Genomic DNA, 21,778 nt, shown 5'->3' with positions numbered 1-21,778 from the left:
AACCATTCTGTGATTTTATTTATTATGTAAGGTAAATAAGCTGTAGATTATGACTGGCAATGAAGATCCTCCAATTTCTGCAGAAACGTAATTTCACGAGCAGTTGTCTGAGAGAAAAATTACATGCTAGCTAATGCGAAGATGAGAGCAAAACAAGCTAATATAAAAGAAGTTACTTCTACAGCTGAACAGAAAAGCATATATCCTTTTCCTGAAGTGGACTCCTTTTCCTATTATCCCTGAGAAATAGGAAGAGTGTTTGAAGACTTTTTTATTACTTGGTAGTCTTGGAAATAAGTTGGATCTATACAATTTTCCTTCAGGGTCATGTGCAGTGTTTCATTGTAAATATTTTAGAAAGGAAGCATCTGTACCTGTCTCTCATATCTATGAAATGGTTCTTTTCACTAATAGCATCAGTTAAAATGGGAAAATTGACTGGAATTCTTCTCCTCTCCATAGGTAACAAGATAGAAAATAAACAAAGTGAGCATGTTAGGAAGGAGAACCAGCAATCACAATATCCCAGGTTGACACTGTTATGGAATCAAATTGCAGGGGGGAGAGAGGACTACCTTCTGCATTGCAATATTTCACTAAAAGGTAACGTGCTTTTGCCATACAACACCCAAAGTCAAGTACTGAAGAGCTCATTAAATACTCATTATGTCCAAGCATCTTGTCTTGTAACCTGGGAGAGAAAAATCAAAACGAAGCATTAAATAACTTTGTTACTACTCCTGAGGCGAGGCTGTGCTAGGCATGCAAGGGATGGCAGTCAGCGCTCCCGGAGCCGTTGGCGTCCGGGTCTGCTGCGAATTGGGCAGGCTCTGCTCCCCAACATGTGCCGCCAGCGCGGATCGGCGGCCCCGCCGCTGACGCGCATCAGCGTCCAGGGGTCAGCCGCCGCGTTGCCCCATTCGCGGTCTTACATAGGGCCTCCCCGACCAATGCCCCGGGGAACCTGGGACAGTGGTGGGAGAGGCCAGAGGCGCGGCTGGCGCGTCGGGAAGGCCCTTGGGGCCGCGCTGCGGCGGGGCCGCTCGCCGGCCGCCGATGCCGATGCCGTTCACAGCAAGCCGCGCGGAGGCACCACTACGGCTCGAAGCGACGAGCAGCCACCTCGTGTGTAAACGACCCCACGCAGACCGTGGCGGGCGGGGACTCTGCCTGCGGTACGGCCGGGGCCGGGGGCCGCGGCATCTCTGTGGCCATAGCTGCCGCCGCCTTCCCAGGCGGGAGGAGAGGGGACCGAGCGCAACCGGTAGCCCCAGGCTGCAGGGTCGTGTTGCGGTTGCTGCTGTCGGTGCCGCAGAGGGAGCCGGAGACGGGGCCCGAGGGCTGCGGTAGCGCCGGCCCAGTTTCGCACAGCTTTCGCGGCGGTGCCCGCACGCGACTGTAGTGGCGGCGGCGGCTCTGCCCGCCCTCCGCGCGGGGAACAGCTGTTCCCACGGGACGGGGAAGCCGGGCGCGCTGCAGTCTGTGTGCAGGTGTGGTAAACCTGCCGGGACCGTAGCGGAGGTCAGGCAGAGGCACCTGCTCGGGATCCTGTAACTGGCATTGCTCGCAGGAGAGGTGTGACAGATTCAGGATTTTATTTCCACTCAAGAAATAGGAGGATGGTGATCAGCTGTAGCATTATTTTTCGGTTCTGGTGTTAACCACTGAATGGTAAGTTAAAAGTAAGTATTAATTGTCTAGATTTTCGGAGTCTCCATCTGAATACATGCAAAGCGTGGAGTTCAACTTTAGATTTGAAGAATGCAAAACTCTTCCAAAGCATAGTTCCAGTGTGTGTTGTGGGTTGACCCTGGCAGCCAGTTCAACCCTCAGCCTTTCCCTTGCAGCGGGATGGGGATAGAATCAGAAGAGCAAACGTGGGAACTCCCATGGGTTGAGGTAAAGACAGTTTAAAAGGTAAAGCAAAGTTGCATACAAAACAAAATGTGGAATCTATTCATTATGTCCCCTTAGGAGGCACGTTTCTAGCATTTCCAGGAAAGCAGAACTTCTGGTTCAACAGTGACTTAGGAAGCCATATGCTGTCGTGTTGCATGTCTTCCCCTTTCTCCTTCTTCCCCCAGCTTTGATGACTGAGCATGGCATCATGTGGTGTGGAATAGGCCTTTGGTTGGTTTGGTTCAGTAGTCCCAGCTGTGTTCTCTGCAAACTTCTTGTGCCACCCAACTCCTGAGACAGGAGCAACAGGAAAAACAGAGACGGCCTTGACTCTGCGTAAGTACTGTTCAATGAAAGCTAAACATCAGAGTGTTTGAAGCACTTGCTTTGGTCACAAAACACAACACCCTACTGGCTACTAGGAAGAAAATTAACTCAGTCCCAGCTAAAAAAGTACAGTGTGAAAGACAAAAAGTTGAAATAAGTCTTTTAAATGTCATGCAATTTTTATATTGCCCAATCTGTTTGATTTTTCAAAGGACAGAAAGTTTAGTTGTTTACAATAGGAGGAGTTTGGCTTACGGATATACTGCAGATTATAATGGAGAAGTTTAGGAGTGTATGCAGGAAAGTGTGGGGTTCATCAGTTCTAACAGCACAAAATAAGTATGTGGCAACACTGTACTGGTCTGGTTTACTGTCTTTCTATATGGACTTGAAATAACCAGTTTAATTTTTTTAGAGCAGTGTATTTTTAGTGGAATAATACTGCCTTCAGTTTAATCCTTCAAACAATATTCTTTTGACTTTGGATCTTATAAGAAAGGAAGGACACTGGTGTGTCAAAGAACCTTTCTGAAAAAAGTAAGCTATCAAAAGACTGGCGACAGGCAATCTAGACAAATATGGTAAATTATTGTTAATGTTTTGAATTCTTATTTAAGCACCAGTGATCCGTGGTTTTTCTTTTGACAAAAATCATAAACTAAAGGATAGGAAAAAACTCTTTTCAAAAATAGGAAGTTATTATGGCTGTTTGATGGTTGGGTGGGGGGTTAGTTGGACCCTGGGTAAAAAAGGATTAGGTTTTTTATTGTTCCTATACTGCTGAAGATAAAACTTCATATTAGGAACTGAAACTCTTCATTTTAGGAACAGAAGCTCACCTTTTGTCAGTTGCCCTCTATCCTTACCCTAGATTGGCAGATAAAGTAATAAGATGAGAGTTATCAAAAACTTAACTCAACGTAGACATCGTCAAGGTACTGAAATGCGCAGCTTAAAGACCCTTCTCCCATCTCCACGTGAACAGAACAAATTACAAAGGAGATTGATAGTTACACAGCAACGACTCTTGAACATTATTTGCAATTGGTGCTAGCTTTTGGTAAGGACAGTGCTAGTCGTGGAGGGTTTTAGAAAAATGTTGGGAAGTAAGGTCTGAAAATAGAAGGTGTACAACCAAGGTAAAAACAACATTCAATTGGAAGGTGATATGAAAAAAATTCCATTTCAAAATTCTAAAAAGACAAGCTATTGGAATAACCTATAATGGAAATTTGATAAGTGAACATAATAAAACAATGTGCCTAAAGCATGAGTGATTCCTTGGTTTAGGGTGTGGAAAAAAGGATTATTTAAATATGTGGAAGTTTGTGAGTGCATTCTCGGTCCCATACAAAGTTTCAGAGTAAATTTTAGAAGGACTCTGACCAAAGAAATAAGAAATGTGAATAATCTGAGTTGCTCAATCTAGTGAAAGATATCCCATCTATGGCAAGAGGATTTGAACTAGATGAAGTCTTGTCCAACCCAAGCCATTTCATGATTCTAACCATGACAAGAGCTCTTTATTATGACCTTGCTGCAGAAGAAAACACATTGTGTAACTACATTTGCTTGTCTGACTGGGTAGGTATATCAGTTGTTGGCAGATGACAAGCTCAGACGTAGATGTGCATGTAATATGTTGCATCTCCACAAGATATAATCCAAGCATGTGTTAAGAAAGAAAATTTCCAACAATGATGAGGGCTTGTTACTTGCCATGTACAAATGGACCAGACATTTCTAGTCTTCTGTAGTAGAGAGTAATGGAAACTGGGCCAACTGCACAGAACAGATTGGTGAAGGTATGAGGTGGTTTTAGAGTAGCCTGTCTTGTTTAATGAAGAGGTTACAAATATGAAGATGAGGAGCTGATACTACTGCAGTCTGTCAGAGTGGTGGGAAGGAAGAAAGCCTGTTTACAGTTAAGGGGAATACTGCAAAGTAGTCATTGATACCATTAGCTAAATTAAATATTAAAGCAAATATGCTTATTTTTTATTATGTTTACTTGCATAATAATTGGAATTAAAAAATGCAAAATTGAAATTAATTGTTACTATAAAAAAACTCTTTTAAATATGCTGAAAGCATACTTTTAAAGTTAAAACTTGCCATTCTACCCTCTCTATAGTGAGGAAATGTAAATGTAATGTTCCTAATTACACTGACTGTATGTATTTTCTGTCTACATATTTGTGCTGTTAATTTCAGGAGACCAAAATAAATGAGTAGTATGGGACAAATAATGAATTTCACTCATCAAATAATTACATATTTCTTTTCTTTAAGATTTGATGTTCAGATGTGTCTTGAGCTCTAAATTTTGCTGATTTTCTTGGCTTCTAGAACTTGCTGTTGTTTCAGCACTCTTCTCACAGAGATCCTCATCCGCATCTGTATCTACATGTTCTAACTAGGCCTATAGTATATTATGAAAATATGATTGTCCAGGAAATACAGATATATATATAGTGTATCTTTCTATTTCTTTTTAAGTATGTGTGTGAATTAGGGTTATATCAACATGCAAGATTAATTTTCACAAGAAAACTTAAGTAGCCTTAAAAAAATCCATGAAAAATGTTTGATTTGCTTCAACAACTCCATACTCATTTGTAATTTAAATTAAGTTATTGCGACACAACTTTGCTCAAGAGACGGAAAACTTTGCTCTTGAACTTTGCTCAAGAGACGGAAAACTTGTTTGTCCAGTAGGTGTGGCTGCTGTTACTGATATAAAAAGAGCACCAGCTATGTGAAATTGAATGTACCAGGAAATGTCTTAGGTATTGTACCAGGTTTTTCTTCCCTTCAGCATTTTTCTATATTGGACAATTATTGCAATTTACCTTAAAAGTATTTAAGTTTTTATCTGTTTAAAATAAACAATTAGTATATTATTTTAGCGAAATAACTTAGCAAAAAATAAATGGAGGACTGAACAGAACTTCACTCGGCTATCTGCTTTAAAAGGTACTTTTTCCTTTCCTGTTCACTGTTCAGAACACAGTTTGAGAGATATATTTTTTCCTTGTTTGTTATTTATTGCTAGGTAAAGCAGAAGAAAAAACAGGTAATAAATAGAGTTTGTTATTTACCGTTCACATGGTTTGATATTTCATTAGTTAAAAACTGTTTATTCTATAGATAAAACCAAGGGGAAGAATGTTAAATGTGACCAACTCTATGTTGTAATAATGCTGAAATATATAACATCCTTGAAATAAGAATGCTTGGGGGAAACTTTTGTACTTTTGAATGTTTTATAAAAAGGGTTGGAAAGTATGAGTTGTTTTCAGTCACAAATCTCCAGCTGAAATTCGTATGACAGACTCTTACTATGTATTTGCAGTTCTGCTCTTAATTTTAAGGACTTCTGGGGAGGACTCTCAATTTCAGAGATAGAAGACTCAATGCTTTCTGCTGCTCCTTTACTGCTTTGTGCCTAGTGTGATGTAGTGAGGTTTTGGGTGCCTTTATGACTGTTTTGGTCTGTAAAGCAGTTTCTTGGTACCTAGCAAAGGCTGCTGTAAATCACATCAGCCTTGGCATATGGGACATAATAAGGTGTGTGTTGTGACTGTGGCTCTCCCTAGTTCTCTTTGTGTGAAAATATTGTGTATTATTTTGAATGCACGGACAATTATTTTTCTCCTACTAGAAACCTTTTTGTCATCTTGTGCAATAGCATCAGTTTATTGCATCTTGGCATTTTACCCCATGCTTCTGCTGGCAGTTGGGGGAACTCTCTTCTACCAATCCAGTTTTCTGATCTGACATGTATTTGATTAATCTGGGACACTCTTTTCCCAAGAATCTCTGTGGTACAGGCAGGCCTTTGAAGAGACTTGCTGTCACTTTCCTGTTTATGGATCATATCTGAATACCTAAAGGTGAATTTGTAGAGAAAACTTTAATCTAGGCTCCACTTGTGTTTGAGAGTACCATAAACTCCCACTCAGGCATTAACAATTGCTAGCACGAATGCTGCTAAAGATTTTGGCCATCCGGGCACTCAGGGCTGCCTATCTGTTCCTGTGGCTGCAAGAGTTTAAGACTTGATCCCCAAACTGTGCCAGGAGCTGAGCCAGCATTAATGCAGTGTGAGGAGGCTCAGATCTCTAGCAAATATTAATATGAGATGATCTTTCCTCCAACTCCTGCCTTGTACAGGGCTGTGTAGGTTAAAGCAGCTGACACTGAGTTCTTGACCTGCATAGATTTCACCTGTCTTCTGTTGGGTTGTATGATTGACCTTCCTCTGTATGTATGGTCTCATCTGTGGTGAACTGCAAGTTAGGGAATTCATAAATTAGTGATTATATCTGCACTATCGTGTGCAATCCCCAATTAGCATGTTTATTATGAACTTGATTAATTCTATATACATTTATGTGTCTCTAGCTTGTCTGTGAGAAGTCTGGTTGAGAGTTCTTTTTTAACATAACTTACATACACACTGTGTAGGGGGAAAAAAAAGAAAAATGTTGCTTTGCTTTAAGATTTACTGCATAATTATTAAATTGGATATTCTAAAATTTGGATTATAGAAAAAAAAAAAAGGATAATTGCTCCCTGTATTGCTGGATATAGACCTCTGTGTACAGAAACTGCTCCACACATCTGATGGGCATTCTGTGTTGCATACAGTATCATCCATACCATGAAAGCCATGTTCTGTGACTGACTTTTCATAAAAGCACAGTAGCTGCGTCTCTGATGAAGTCAGTGCACAATGATAACTTACCCATTTTGTTTGTGAAATTCTTGAGCAATGATCATGGGTCAGTATTATCTAATGCTATGTATTTTCTTTCCTGCAGATGCAGCAGCATAAAGTACAAGGACAAAAAAAACTGCATCCACACTTAGATGCATACAAAATGTTGTGTGCAGGCAAAAAGTCCTACTTTGCCATTGCTGTGTGCGTTATTACTGTAACTTCAATGCTCACAATTTCTTATCTGAGGTTACAGAGACTTTCTCATCAGCCGAAAGTAATTCAAGAAGGTAGAAGATGTAGAGGGAAAATTGCCAATAGCACAATAACAGCATTAAAAGGTAACAAAACTTTTATTATATCCCCATACTTTGATGACAGAGAAAGCAAAGTCACTCGTCTGATTGGGATTGTTCACCATGAAGATGTAAAACAACTGTACTGCTGGTTCTGCTGTCAGCCCAATGGAAAGATATATGTATCAAAAGCAGAAATCGATGTTCACTCAGATCGATTTGGATTCCCTTATGGTGCAACAGATATAGTTTGTTTGGAACCTGAAAATTGTGATCCAAGTCACGTATCAATTCATCAGTCTCCACATGGAAATATTGACCAGCTGCCAAGATTTGAAATTAAAAACCGCAAGGCTGAGACCTTTTCTGTTGACTTCACTGTGTGCATTTCTGCCATGTTTGGAAACTACAACAATGTCTTGCAGTTTATACAGAGTATGGAAATGTACAAGATTCTTGGAGTACAGAAAGTGGTGATCTATAAGAACAACTGCAGCCATTTGATGGAGAAAGTCTTGAAGTTTTATATAGAAGAAGGAACTGTCGAGATAATTCCCTGGCCAATAAACTCACACCTCAAGGTTTCTTCTAAGTGGCGCTTCATGCAAGATGGAGCACACATTGGCTACTATGGACAAATCACAGCTCTAAATGACTGCATATACCGTAACATGGAAAGGAGCAAGTTTGTGGTCCTTAATGATGCTGATGAGATAATTCTTCCCCTTAAGCACCCAGACTGGAAAACAATGATGAACAGTCTTCAGGAGCAAAACCCAGGGACTAGTGTTTTCCTCTTTGAGAACCATATCTTCCCAGAAACTGTATCTACTCACATGTTCAACATTTCATCTTGGAATACTGTGCCAGGTGTTAACATATTACAGCATGTATACAGAGAGCCCGACAGGAAACATGTAATCAATCCCAGGAAAATGATAGTTGATCCACGAAAGGTGATTCAGACTTCAGTCCATTCGGTCCTACGTGCTTATGGGAACAGTGTGAATGTTCCCATGGATGTTGCCCTCGTTTATCACTGCCGGAAAGCCCTTCAAAGAGACCTTCCCAGAGAATCCCTCATCAGGGATACAACATTGTGGAGATATAACTCATCATTAATCATGAATGTTAACAAGGTGCTATCTAAAACCATACTGCAAGCTCAAAAGTGAAACCTCGGTTATAAGGAGGGAAAGTGGAGCGCTACTTGTATTTTGGGAAGACAGAGGATATAATTTAAAGATCACATTAAATTGATTTCCACATCGAGTTGACATTTTGCTGCAATTATTTAGGGAATCTATAGCAAAGCCATGAATCATTTAATTATATCAAGGGTTAGTGCAGATTGCAGTACTTCTGGGAAATGTACAATTTGTTTTCAAATAAAACAATAATAAAAACCAGCATTTATCAGCTGATTCAAATAATGCAAACCAGTTTTCAACCTGTGTACAAAAAGTGCAACTACAGTCACTAGTATTAATGGTAGCATTCCTTAATTCTTGTAGTTTGTATGACACTGGATACGAAATTAGTATACATCAACTTGAATAAAAGGTAAACAAGTAATTAAGCACAATCTACCTTTCAGTTGTAAATAAAAATCAACCTCTTGTTGGAAATACTGTTTTTTAAAGGTGTGATGGATTGTAACACTTAGCACAGCCATTGGAGTTTTGCTGATACAAATGTCTTGTTCAGCTGTGCTTTGAACAGCTGTGTTTTTAAGAGTGATCCCACCTGTTTTGAATTACTTAAGTGCTAAGTGCTGAGTTGTGATGGAAAGCTTTAAGAGGCAAGGGATACAGGCTGATCTTAGAAGTACTTTCGTGAACTGAGAAGGATATATTTTGAGAAGGGAAAAATAGATGGCCAAACAACTTTTATTAAACATAGTTTGTTGGGCTTTTTTTTCTGGCACCTTGAAGCCTTGTAGGAAAATGTTTCATGAAATTTAGACACAAGTTGGATTTTAGTCCTTTATGTGAATGGGTAATTTGAGTTACATTGCTTGCTTACGTAGCTGTAAGGGTACAGAAGCTGCATTTTTTCCAACCTCTATCTGGAAATAGTGCTAAGTAGTTACTTTTGCTGAAGGGTCAGATGAAAGCCAAAGCAAACAAAAAATTCTTTTGCTCACTTTAGTTTCACAGGTTCAGTTTTACAATTTCAGTTTCTGCTAGATAAGCCCCCAGAGCTATATGCACTGTATATGTTGTGGCAATATATTGGAACCTTCCTACTGAAGGCATATCTGAAGGCAGCAATAGGCTGACACTTTGGTTTCTAACAGAGAGAAGAGTGTGTGTGAGAGCAGGTATGCTTTTTAAAATTTCTACATCAGTGTCACGCTTTCACTCCTTCATCTGCTTTGTAATGGAACATGCCTGTGCCCTAAGGAGCTCTGTCATTTAGTGGATTAGTATCATTAGCACGTCCCAAGGGAACTTCTACTTTGCTTCACAGTGACTGCAGCATCTCCCATTCTGTATCAATAAACTGGCAGCTATATTAATATCTGAGTTGCCTTCTGCAGTCAGTCATACAATCTTGCGTAGCAGCAGGTGCATTTAGAATTTCGGACTCATTGTTTAGAAGGGACATCTGGAAGTCCAACTCACTGCTTATAGCACGGTGCGCTCAGAACTTTGTCTAGGAAGGCTGGGGAACCTGTTTCAGTCTTAATCTAACCTCAGAGTGGAGAATTTATGTTGTTGCAAAACCACTGGTTGTCGTCTTGATGCATGATGCCGAAATGAGTCTGACTTTTCTTTCTTTATAGCTTATTAATTAGCTGGAGACAATAGCAATGCCTTCCCATCCCATGCCCACCCCCTTCCCTTTCCCCACCATTCTTTCTGGAAGGCTGAGCTTGGGTCTCAGTTTCTCAGCCATCTTGTGCTCCACCTCTCTGTGGACTCTGCATCATCAAGGTCACTAATAAAGCAGTTAACCAAATTTTCCTGTTTTGCTAATTTGGAAACAAAGACAATTCTGGCATGCCTCTGTTTAATCTTTCAAAGTTAATGCATGCTATATAGGTGGCTCCTTCAGAAGAAGCTGAGTTACTGCACACAACTATACTGTTACACAACTCCCACGTTAAGAATGACGAGAACTGGGTTTCAAAACAAGTTATTGAAAACTTTCTATTTCACAGAAGCATTCTTCACTTTGGAGTGAGACAGCAGAAGCTCGAAGAGCTCATCATTTATGCCCCAGACAGTCCAGTTTGAATTTGGCTTCTGGTTGATAAAATCCTTCACTACAGAGATTTTTCAAAGCAAATTGTTGTGAATAAAGGTGGGAAAAGTGAGTGCTTAAGAGTCTGGCCTTGTATTTGAAAGTGCTCCACCATTTTTTTATGCAGCTCCTATGGCATCACTCAAATACTGATTCTTGCGTATGAAAACTCCCCTTCATTGGCATAATTCATACTGCATACATTTTGGAATCTTGGCCTTCATTTAGTATTAAGTATGAAATCAGGTCTCCTTGGATAGCGGGAAGGAAAAAAATCACACTGTTAACAGTAGTAAAGCTAGACAATTTTGTCTTTTCAAGGACATGAGTCAATCTTCATGAAAACTCATGTTTTCATGTTGTGTGAAAAAACTGACATTAAGGGGAGAGGGAGGGAAGGCAGGAAGGAAGGCCAACTTAAAGCATATCTAAAGCATGTGATGGTGTAGATAGAGCTTTTAAGTACATGTCAAATAGCACAAAAGTGTGTGAACAAGTATTTGCTACTGAGTAATTAACCTGTGTACATCAAGTCTCCTATGATGATCAAGAAGACCTTTTTCTACTCCTGTGCTTTTCTCCACTTTTTTTTTCTCTAGAGATGTGGCATTCCGTCATCTGCCCCTGCTTTCCAACTCAAGATGCAGCAACTACTTCCAGCAAGTACGATGAAAATGTTAGAGGTTCTCCAAGGTTAATCCCAATCGCAGTCTCTATCAGATAGATGAAAAGCTGCATCATTCTTGCTGAGAGATCCTATCGACACGTTCCTGAACTTATAACATCTGATCCTAGTTAAAGGACTCGTTTGCTTCTTCTGTTTCAAAGGCTAAGTATTTAAAGCTATCATATAGTAAAACATTTTGAAGAGAAAGATTCTGGAGAGAGGAAGGGTTTGCTATCTTCTCATTTTTGTTAAGCAGCCATGCACTGTAACCAGTATTTGCTGTTACACGTACAAAAGCCTATGGTTTTAAAATAGTAGCTTCACCTTCTGTTTCAACAACAAAATAAAGGTCAGAAGTCAGGTCAAGCACAACTTGATTTCAGACTTGATAGTAGATTTGAATGGTTTAAACATTACAAGCTACATTTCAGAGCCCAAATCGGTATATTTAAACATGAATATAGACAAAAATTTGTGGTGAATACTGTTAGCATGCTGCATTGCATTATGTCCAAAACAACCCATTCCCAAATGCCCAAATAAAAGTAAATGATTGTGCATTGCATGATGATACCATTGGGTGTGCAACTTTGGTTCATGCAAAGTTTCATTTTATGGACACACTGCTGATAGGCCATATATTCCTGAAGATTCAGTATGTGTGAGCTTTTCAGCCATGTTCTTTCCATAACACCAAATGGATACTATGATCCGGCATACTGGTGGCAAAAACCAAGCCTGTATCATTTTGGCCATTTAGTCCGTTTAACCAAGACATTTCACCAGCCAAAAAGCTTGAACCTCTCTTTGACTTTCTATATTCTGGTAGAGGCCAGCGGCTTATCAGTTTTTCTGTCCTCAGGTCCATTATATACAGGTATCTGTTGTCAAACAGTAGAGCAAATATCTCTCCAAAGCCCAGCAAGGACACATTTGAGAAGTCTGGAGGTTTGATAACCCTAGAAGACAAGAAAACAGTGTTAGAATCTCCCTTACAATGTAGTAATGAGCTTGAATTACTAAACCAAATCCTAGGTGTCTACAGAAAATGTGTCTAAACACATCATTCCGAAATAGTTTAGAACTGGATGCAAAATTTTCAAATTAAGCAACTGAACACTTAGCTACAGTCAGGCCTGTGGTTTCAGTTCTGACTTTGTGCATTCAGGACAGACCCTTCTAAATGTAAGTAAAGGCCAAGGTTTGAAAGGGATTATTCTGCAGAGCACAAGATAAAAAGAGCCATTTCCAGATACACACAAAAGAGCAAATGTACTCGTGTTTTACAGTAAATTTCCACGTGGATTCCATGCCTCAGCATCTTTAATCTAAGAAGAAAAAGCTCTTTTTATTGTTTTGACCACTCATTTAAAAGGCAGAAAACAAAAACAGATGTGCATTCTTATGATAAGCAGGTAAGAAATTATCCAAGACTGGTCCTTAGAATGCTGTTTTGTGTTAAATTAAGCATGGAGAGAAAGAAAGGTATTTTTTAGTTCCCCAACATCTTTATGATGTTTTCCCTTAATAAATAAAACTTGGAACAGAAATTTAAGAGTTCTCCACAACTGTCTGCACATTTAATCACAGCATTACATAAAGCACAGAACTAAGGCCCAAAAATACATGGAGATGAAAATTGCTCTCAGCAGTAAGAGACCATCTTTCTCTTTTGAAAGATGGGAGGGTAAACTAAGAGGTGAAATTACTTGGTTATTCTTACTGATAAGAAGCACTTCTTCTGAAGTAGATCTTTCAGAAGTAGATACTCCCCAAATATTCAGGTTATTTGAATTAAGAGACTGCTAGCAGTTCTAAAACACATTTCTTTCTTTAGTAAGTTACTATCTTTGATGCCACCATTTCTAATTTATACAGCCGGATTCTTTTTGTGGAAATGGAGTGCCATCATGTTCAGTCCTTTATTGCAGTCCGATAGATTTCACCATCATTTCACGACATTAGCAAGAGTGACAGATTAGTAGTGCTATAAGGGAAAAGTCTTTTTAATTTCTCGTCCCATCAAAGGATCCCCAGAAATGCCTGCTTCGTTTTCTGTATAGCAGTCTCCATGGCAACATTAGCTCTGGGTCACTACATTTTCTCATTCACAACTACAGCATTGCGGTCTGATTGAAGTCTATACTGAAACACTTCAGCTTACAGAATGAAAATATGGAAGAGAACTAGCATGTGGCCAGAAACCAAAACAGCAATCAAACAATTCATATTATCACATGAGAAATTAGAATTAAACCTCTCAATATGTGTAAAGTAAGACATTCACAGAATTTTTATCAAGCTTCTTTTGGTCTGCATCTAGAGCAATTATTAAAACTAGTATGATCTACTTATTTGTTTAATGAATCCTAAACTGTTTACCTGAGAATATCATAGCTGGCAAAGTCCCACTGGTATAATCCTAGTGCTGAACTGCACACTATGTATTTACCATCAAAGTGCAGTCTGGGCTGTAGGGAGATGCTGCGGTCTTCAGAAACAGACAATGTTCTTAAGCACTTGCAGTTTATTTCCCTTCCAATAGGCCAAATCTACAATAAAAAAACAGATTAAGACCATAAAAAATTCACACTATAAACTGTTACACAAATAGAGCAAGTCCGACAGTCTCTTTTTAAGCATCGGGTAAATGTGTGCATGGGGCCTTTTAGAAATATTTATCTCCTCCAGGTAAGAACATCAATTCTTTGACTGACTTGTCTTACAGTATTGGTGCAGTATGTGTTATTTCTAGCCTAAAGAATCCCAGTGAAAATGGGCACTTTAAAGAATGGAAAAGAAAATTATTAAAAAAAAAATCAACCATCCAATTGGGACAGAAATGTAACAGTGTTTCAGTTATCAAGTACTTCTATAGCCACAAACTTACAGCACTCTCCAACCCCAAAGTCCGCAACAGTAACAGTATTTGCAATTAAGTGCTTCATTGTCAAATTATCACAATAGGCATGAACTGAAAACAATGGTTTTTTGCATCATCATTCTTTTAGAGCTGTCATTTAAAACCAAATGCTAAGAAGAGCATACAAAAATTAGTTTTCAAAGAGGTTCATGTTTTGCATGCAGCCTCACAAGTGGGAAACACGGAAAAAATAAAGCCTTCTATTATCCATCAACTTCAGCAAAGCACTCAAGCTTTTTATTTCTCAATGTACCAAAATAATGTATGCATGATATCTGGTACATACCTTGATTTCATACTTATCTGCACTTAGGAGAATATAATCCCCAGGACTATGCATAAGAGATTTGACTTTGCACTTCTGCAAAACCACCTGTAATTGAAGGATGTTAATGATTTATGTTGATGCTGTTAAATAAACAAACTTTCATTTGCAGTTTTCACTTCACTGACCCCCTGCATACTGTACCCAAGTATAAAGGCAGTAAAAATACTTTCAGCAACTGAAGGAAAACTACAGTTTACACTCTTCTTCTTCCTACTAGTGACAACTTACTCTATTAATAAGCAAACATATATACTTCACCTGTACAGTCAAATGCCCTACCCTCCAAGTTCTGAAATAACCAGAAGAAAAATACTGTTTCATGCTCAGATTTTTGATATCAAGGTCATTAGATTTTTTTACACAATTTTTAAAGCAGCGTTCTTTCAGAACCAGTTTTTATTCAGTCTTTGAACCAAACACTGCTTTGTAATGTTAACCCGTCTGCTTTGGAACAGAAGTATCTTCAACGGTGTGAAAGGTTTAATTACAGCTTAAGTATTTTTTTCTGTTGAAAAGTTATTTTGTAGTATTTCCAGATGCTCTTCAGATTCTAAACATAGTTGCAGGGTTAGGATTAGAAAATAAAAATTTAGACCATGTTACAAATTTAGTGCAAATAAGTGTGCAATATTAATTAGAAATCAATATTCCCACCTTAGTGACCCATTCTGTGTGTCCAGTAAGGGTATTCAGGCACGTTCCTGCTGATAAGGCCCATACTTTCACAGTGAAGTCTGCAGAGCCACTGACCAGAATATCAAGTTCATCATTGTAATCCACGCTAAAAACTACAAGCAAAGAGGGAACTAAATAAGGAATACCAGTCTCTATGCATGTGTTTTTCCATGAGACACTAGTAGCCCTCTATATGAATTCAGCAGACTCAAAATTCATATGCCACTACATCTTTAATTGTTGTTCTTGAACTGTATACATGAATTGTTGCTCTGGACGCCTTACCTTACATTGCAAAATTACTGGGGCTTTTTCCCAAATTAGAGGATGTATATCAGTGGCTGGATTATGGCGAAGTGTAACTTAATATAGCTCCCGTTTCCAGAGTTTGAGTACAACAATTCCAGCAGGATTAGTACATTTTATAGGTACAGGGGAAAAAAGCTACAGCCGAGTTCAGGGTATGTTTAAGTACAACACAAAGAATTTAATTACAAGGGAAATGCAAATACATATTCCCAGGTCCTATTTTGCCCTTTGCTGTAAGCTCATGTCCAGTCTGGGAATGTAAAAAATGGCCACATATGCCCTGCTACCTAAGGTTTGCACCTCTTTGAGACTGGAAAAACCAGAGCATTTAGTATTACTTCCACGCAACTTGCACAACACTACGTGGCTAAGCTTTGGCATATTCAAAGACAAATTTATATCTGTTCCGGTCGCTTCCCCTACTGGGGGGAACTGAGGTGACTCAGGTGACAAAGAACAGACGTCGAACAAACCAAAAAAGCTAATGTGCAAAAAGCTAACTTAAATTACATTTTGTTTGATGATGATGTACATTTCTTGACTGGTGAAATTACAACTTGTAAATTTAAACGTACCTGCACCAGTATGTCCTCTAAAATGTTGTGTCTTTGCCCCCGAGCTCCATTCCCAACAGGCTACTGTGTTATCAAAAGATCCTGTTACAAGCTTTTGTTCATCAAACTTCACCGCAGCACAAGTGTGTGTCTGGATACCATATATGCACTGACCTGTGCTTACATCCCACAGTTTTGCAGACAAGTCATCTGATCCTAGAATATCAAAGAACAGGATAATTGGAAGCAAGGAGTAAATAATATTTCCGATCCTATACTCATCTTTGTTTGCCTTAAAAAAAGCATTTTCATGGAATCACAGAACGGGTGTGATTGGAAGTGACCTCTGGACGTCAACTCTTCCAATCCCCCTAGTCAAGCACGGCCACCTACAACTGGCTGCCCAGGACAATGACTAGACAGCTTTTGAGTGTGACCAAGGACGGATACTCCACACTCGCCTTCGGCAAACTGTGCTCCATCACTCTCACATTAAAAACGCAAAAGAACAAGTCACTCTCACAGTAAAAAAACTAACTAATTTAGGTAAATTCAGAAATTGAAAAAAAAAAGAAGTAATTTTGAATTACAATCTGTATTTGCACTACTCAAATAATTTGTCTGGTAAAGGAAAAGCAAGTTGTCATTAATCATATGAAGGGGAAGAGAAAACAAAGAATTTTAAGACTCCCAAGTTGTCTGTCCTTCCTACCTGTACACAGAAGTCCATCTTTATAGTAAAGTGCATATACTCTGGCACTGTGTCCAATTAAAGAGGATGTCTCAAAGGCTTCGTGGTCCTTCAGTTGCTTCATCCTTAAAATAGCTTTTAGGTAAACCTTCTTCCAATGCAGAGGATCCTGAACAGAGTCATCTATCTGCCAACCCAAATTCTTACAGGCAGTCTGCCACACCTCTGTACAGGCACTTATAACCTTGTTCCACTGCTTAGAGACGAGGCAACATGTGAGTAAGGTCTGCGGGTCAAGCCATTTTAACAGATAAAAACTAAGTTCCAATGGAAGAAGTTTGAGGAAGTCCCTCTTGAGGAGAATCTCTAGATTATTGGAGAGGTGCCTGAGCTGGACTGCTCCACTCAAGCTAATCAGGTGATCCAGAGTTTCATTTTTCTGCAAGTCCGTCAGAGAAAGAAATGCAATAGAAATGTTATCAAGCCATGCTTCAAAGTCCTTTTTCTCCATAAGGTTATGGAAAAATTTACCTGTGATACACCAAAATACTGTATTAGTTCCGTTCAGAAAACAAGGTAAGAATCACATCTTTATTACTGGTACATCAGTATTCCAAATGGCATGTTAACACATAGACTGAAGTGACCAAATGCATTTTAAAATATCTCTTAGGTTAGGACTAAGCATTTGCATGCACCTTGAACTATCATTTGTCCCACACCAGACTTAAAAGTAAATTTTATGTAGCTAGTGAACATTAGCATTCCTTATGAATGCTAACATCTTTCTTGTTTTAGGCCAACCCTTTCAAATTCTGAGTCCAGTAAGGTAGGGGTTAGTTTAAGTTTTAAACTTATTATAGTAAATAAACACCTTGTTAAGAGTTTACTCACGGATTATACCGATAAAAGTTAAAAAACAAAGCACATAAGCAGAGTGATGAGCCGGCTCATATCTTTATTCCTATATTTAACACGAAGCAGGTAACTAGTTAGTTTTAGAAACCATATAAAGAGATGTCTGACAAACTGTGTTGGAGGATACATTAGTCATCTATCTGGCCCATGTAAGCTTGTACTGGTCTAGCATCAGTTTTGACATGTCTGCATCACATTGACCGAAATGCATTAAAAAAATCTTGTTGTATTTTTTCCCCATTTTCTCAGTTTATTTCCACTGAGGTTTAACTGTGAAATTGAATACCAGCTCCTGACCTGCATCCTGTATGCACTTACACTATCCTATGACATCTCAAGTTCCTACAATGATCTGGGATCATTGATTAACAAGATAAAGATCAGGTAAACAGTTACAAAAATATATTTATTTTCTCTGGAAGGTCTAATTCCATCCATTAGACAACTGTCTGAATTTAATAGCATCTCCCAAACCAAAAGAACTGCAGTATGAGCACGACTCACTAGTATGTTTATTTCTATACAGGCATTTTAACATCACAGAATAAGATCTTAGAGTACACCTCTAAGCAGGGCATAGGAGTACTGAAAAGTACAGTCTTCACTATAAAAGGCCGAACGCGGCATGCAATTGTTGGTAAAAAACACAAGAAAGTTCTGGATGTCAAATGCACAGAAGCAGCTGCTCCTATCAAGTCACAAGTTCACACATTAACTTTTACTGCTGACAGCACTTACCAGCTTTCCTCAGCACATATGGCAGTGAATATAGCTGCTGTTCAAATAGGCATGTGTTTCTTTAAAACAAGCAAAACATTCTAATAGGCTGGCTATGAATAAAAATTCCGTGAGCTCCAAGGCGTTTGTTGTATTCAATACGCGAAGCTAATAATGAAGTTAAGGGCTGCTTGTGAGGCCGCTGAAACCGGTGCTCGAGCCTCTTTTCCAGATGTTACGCAGCCAGCCCCATCCGCTCCCCCCGCCCGCTCCCATGCACCTCCGCACGCAAAAAGCACGGCGAGGATTGTAGACTCAGCGCCGCTGCTGCCAACAGCTCCGCGTCGCTCACCTCAGGTAGCAGCCCGGCGCGGGGTGACCGTCGGCGGGCAGTCGCCACGGCTTGCGCGGACTCCCGGAGCCCAGCACGGCCGGGTGCTTCCCTGCGGCCATCGCTCTCACGGCAGGAACGGCTCTCGCTTCCGCGGCCCGCGCCACAATCTGCGGGCACCCACGACAGACGGGTGACCCTCAAGACGAGACCGGGGCCTCAGGACCGCCCGGCGCTGAAGGGAGGGGAGGGCCGGGCCGAGCCCGCGCCGGACGAACGGGCAGCACCGGAGAGAAAGCACTCCCGGACCCTCCGCTTTCCCGGTCGGGCGGCTTCCGGCGCATGCCAATGTCATCACTTCCCGCCGCCGCGCTCCAGCCGCTTCCGCCCGCCCCGCTCCTACTGAACTGTCTTAATCTCCAATGGAGATGAACACTTGACTTTCATGGATTTAAGGTTTTTTCCTATTGTAGCCAAGTTGGCTAGGAATGCATTTAAATCACAAGAAGGGTTGTAGCTTTTACGAGAATGTCTTTGAGACTTCAGGAAAGATGATTGCTTTTTCAAAAGGAATTACAAGGTCTTGGAGACAGTAAGAATATACACTTAGGCAGAAACGGAGAAAAACTCTTCTGTAGTGTTAGTTGACAGAGTAAAGATCTCCAACTGCAGCAGGTCTCTGAAAGCCTAAAAGATGCCTGGAAACATAAACCAATGCTGTATTATAGCTTTTGTGAAAGATGGGTAAATCTTAAGATACAAACAACAATCTTAGAGGTATGATACAGCACTCCAAAAACTTAAAAGGAAAAAATAGTGCAGAGCTCTGTGCTACATCCTGCCTTTTTGATTTCATGTCTTTTTACTTTCCAAATTTGAAATCATTAGTCATGTGTGTGTGAAAGAAAGAAGTGGGGTCAAATTTATAGTTTATTACATATGAAGGAATAAATCATGTTTCTTCTTCACAAAGGTGATAAATAGCACTTAAAACAGTTTCAGATGTGATAGGACTGTTTCTATTTGGATGTCACATCTAAAACACAAACGATACATGCTATCATGACATTAAAAACAATGGTAATACATCAGCATTTAAGACCAGCGGTAAAGCGTCTTTGATCACAAATGTAGCAACACTCTTAACAATATGCAATTATTAAGTTACAAAGCAGTCTGCTGCCATTCAGAGATAATTAAACTTACATTCCAGATTGATAACGCTCTGCATAAACCTTTACACAACATTTTCCATTCAACCAGATAAATCCTAAATGGAGCTATAAATAAATATGCAGAACATAATCTCAATTTTCTCTTCAAGTTATGTGCTAATACCACAATTTCCAGTAGCAAACAGGAGTCAGTCAGTTACAAGTCAGCAACGAAGTGAAGCAACTAAGCAGTAATATAGGCTGGTGAAGTTGCTGTGCTCAACTAGTAAGAGTAAAAATACTTTCTACCCTGCATGCAAATACAGATGTTTGCTGCACACAATATCTTGAGCCTTCCCATATTGTTAATATTAGGCTCCCAGGTCTAAAATTTAGTCTTTCCCGAAATCAGATTAAGCCTATCTGAGAAAACAGCACTTTAACAGAATTACCAAGCACTGTGCATATGAACCATGACATCAAATTGTTAACAATGAAAATAGCACGATACTCATTTTCATACAGAGAAGGCAACAGAAATTATTCTGAAATACCTTATCACTTGCAGATGGGATTTTTCCCTCCCCCACTTTTAATGATCCCATTACTTTAAATTCCCATATATAATCTCAGGGTTTTTAATCCTTGAAAATTTACGGTGGAAATTAAAAATATATATACCTATATATGTATATATATTGAAAAGCAAATGCAAAGAGTTATACATTTCAAATGCAGACTAAGCCAACAGCTGTGGAAAAGCCACTGCATCTGCAAGCACAAGCTACAGACCCACACCTTTAGGAAAACATGTTCAAGCCAGCCATTACTGGTTAAATGTACACAGAACAGCTAAAAATAGATGTCAGGAGCAGCGACGTTAACCATATGTAACTAGTTAGGCAACAATGTTACCCATTCCCTGCCCTATGACAGACTGTTTAAATATTTCTTCAGGTGACTGTCACAGAGCAAAAACATTCAATTTGAATCTATCAATTACAAATACTTGCACATTCATGGAAATAATCACACGAAGGCAGACAGCAAGCCTGCTATTCATTGTGGGCACATACTTGCATGTATGTTAGGCACTGAAAAGCAACAACAGCAAACCAACCAAAAAAAACCCCAACCAAGCAACCAACCAACAAATAAAACCAAACCAACCAACCAACCAACCAAACCCCAACCAAAACCCCACCAAGAAAAAAACCCAAAGAAAAAAACCACAAAAACCCACAAAACAAACAAACAAAAAAAAACCACAAAAAACCCCCCAAACCCAAAACCTGAAAAAAAAAACCCACCAACCAACAAACAAAAAAACCCACACAGCCCCCAACCTCAAGAAACCAAACCAACCAAAAATCCCCGTCACATCCCCAAAACAGGAAAGGACTATAACTAGAACAGGACTTACTTCTTTCCAAGGTAGGAAATTGAATGCATGCATGCATCTATTGAACCAAGAGAGCAGTTCTCTGGCTACCATGAAAAGCCATAGCCCTTTCAAATTCCATGTGGGTCTTTGTTTCTTATTAGAAGAAGTGTTTTGTTATTTTCAAACACTTATATAAAATATTTAAATGTATTGCATTGCCACTAGAATAAAGAACTGGAAAAAATTACTCTTAGTCTGCAACAGTTTCTAAAGCCCAAACTGTGCTATAGGACCTTGGGAAGGGCTCATCAAAGCCTCAGCCTTATGGGCTGCCTATTCTCTGTGTGTGTGTGTCTGTGTGTGTGTCTGTGTGTCTGTGTGTGTGTGTCTGTGTGCAAGAATTAAATTCAGTCATATGTCTTGGGGTTCTTGAGTCTTACTCACACTTCAAAGTTGTGGTTTGTATACATGCTGTAATTTAAATGCAGGACAAAGATGACAAACAGCTCAAAGTGTTGCATACCCATTCTGAACAGATTATTCAAGGGTGGTGCATGGGTGTGTGTACTGCACTAGATGATAATGCAGTGGTCCTTTCTACCCTCAACTATTTTGTGATTCCATGCATCATTA

General features: G+C 39.5%; 2 protein-coding genes across 9 annotated transcripts; one reads left to right on the top strand and one right to left on the bottom strand.

The window, feature by feature from the left end:
- Nucleotides 1-1,001: 1,001 nt before the first annotated feature.
- Nucleotides 1,002-8,873, top strand: LOC146429737 (uncharacterized). Of its 6 annotated transcripts, none has more exons than XM_085076633.1 (4): nt 1,002-1,671; nt 2,085-2,235; nt 4,945-5,015; nt 7,053-8,873. In XM_085076633.1, the coding sequence occupies exon 4, from the start codon at nt 7,053-7,055 to the stop codon at nt 8,418-8,420; it is 1,368 nt and encodes a 455-aa protein (XP_084932759.1). In that variant the 5' UTR covers nt 1,002-1,671; nt 2,085-2,235; nt 4,945-5,015; the 3' UTR covers nt 8,421-8,873. The 6 variants fall into 6 exon arrangements, with proteins under 6 accessions (XP_084932759.1, XP_084932760.1, XP_084932757.1 ...); XM_085076634.1 differs by having other exon boundaries at nt 4,945-5,027; XM_085076631.1 differs by having other exon boundaries at nt 4,945-5,202.
- A 2,713-nt stretch (nt 8,874-11,586) lies between these two features.
- Nucleotides 11,587-18,961, bottom strand: FBXW2 (F-box and WD repeat domain containing 2). Of its 3 annotated transcripts, none has more exons than XM_085076638.1 (7): nt 18,557-18,961; nt 16,663-17,172; nt 15,972-16,166; nt 15,067-15,200; nt 14,371-14,457; nt 13,544-13,713; nt 11,587-12,120 (listed from the first exon to the last, which is right to left on the bottom strand). In XM_085076638.1, exons 2-7 carry the CDS (start codon nt 17,150-17,152, stop codon nt 11,832-11,834), a joined length of 1,365 nt encoding a protein of 454 aa, XP_084932764.1. In that variant the 5' UTR covers nt 17,153-17,172; nt 18,557-18,961; the 3' UTR covers nt 11,587-11,831. The 3 variants fall into 3 exon arrangements, with proteins under 3 accessions (XP_084932764.1, XP_084932762.1, XP_084932765.1); XM_085076636.1 differs by having other exon boundaries at nt 18,629-18,961; XM_085076639.1 differs by having other exon boundaries at nt 11,901-12,120; nt 13,614-13,713; nt 18,629-18,961.
- Between the last annotated feature and the right edge of the window lie 2,817 nt (nt 18,962-21,778).

Source organism: Lichenostomus cassidix, chromosome 17 (genome assembly GCF_008360975.1).
Source record: "Lichenostomus cassidix isolate B80296 chromosome 17, HeHo_3.0, whole genome shotgun sequence".
NCBI lineage: Eukaryota > Metazoa > Chordata > Aves > Passeriformes > Meliphagidae > Lichenostomus > Lichenostomus cassidix.
This window is presented reverse-complemented; position numbering and strand designations above follow the sequence as displayed.

Coding starts and splice junctions, on each gene's coding strand:
- FBXW2 (XM_085076638.1), bottom strand. CDS start 17,152: ATGGAGAAAAAGGACTTTGAAGCATGGCTTGATAACATTTCTATTGCA. Junction 16,167..16,662: donor AGATGGACTTCTGTGTACAG/GTAGGAAGGACA, acceptor TTGATATTCTAG/GATCAGATGACTTGTCTGCA. Junction 14,458..15,066: donor ACACAGAATGGGTCACTAAG/GTGGGAATATTG, acceptor CTTCAATTACAG/GTGGTTTTGCAGAAGTGCAA.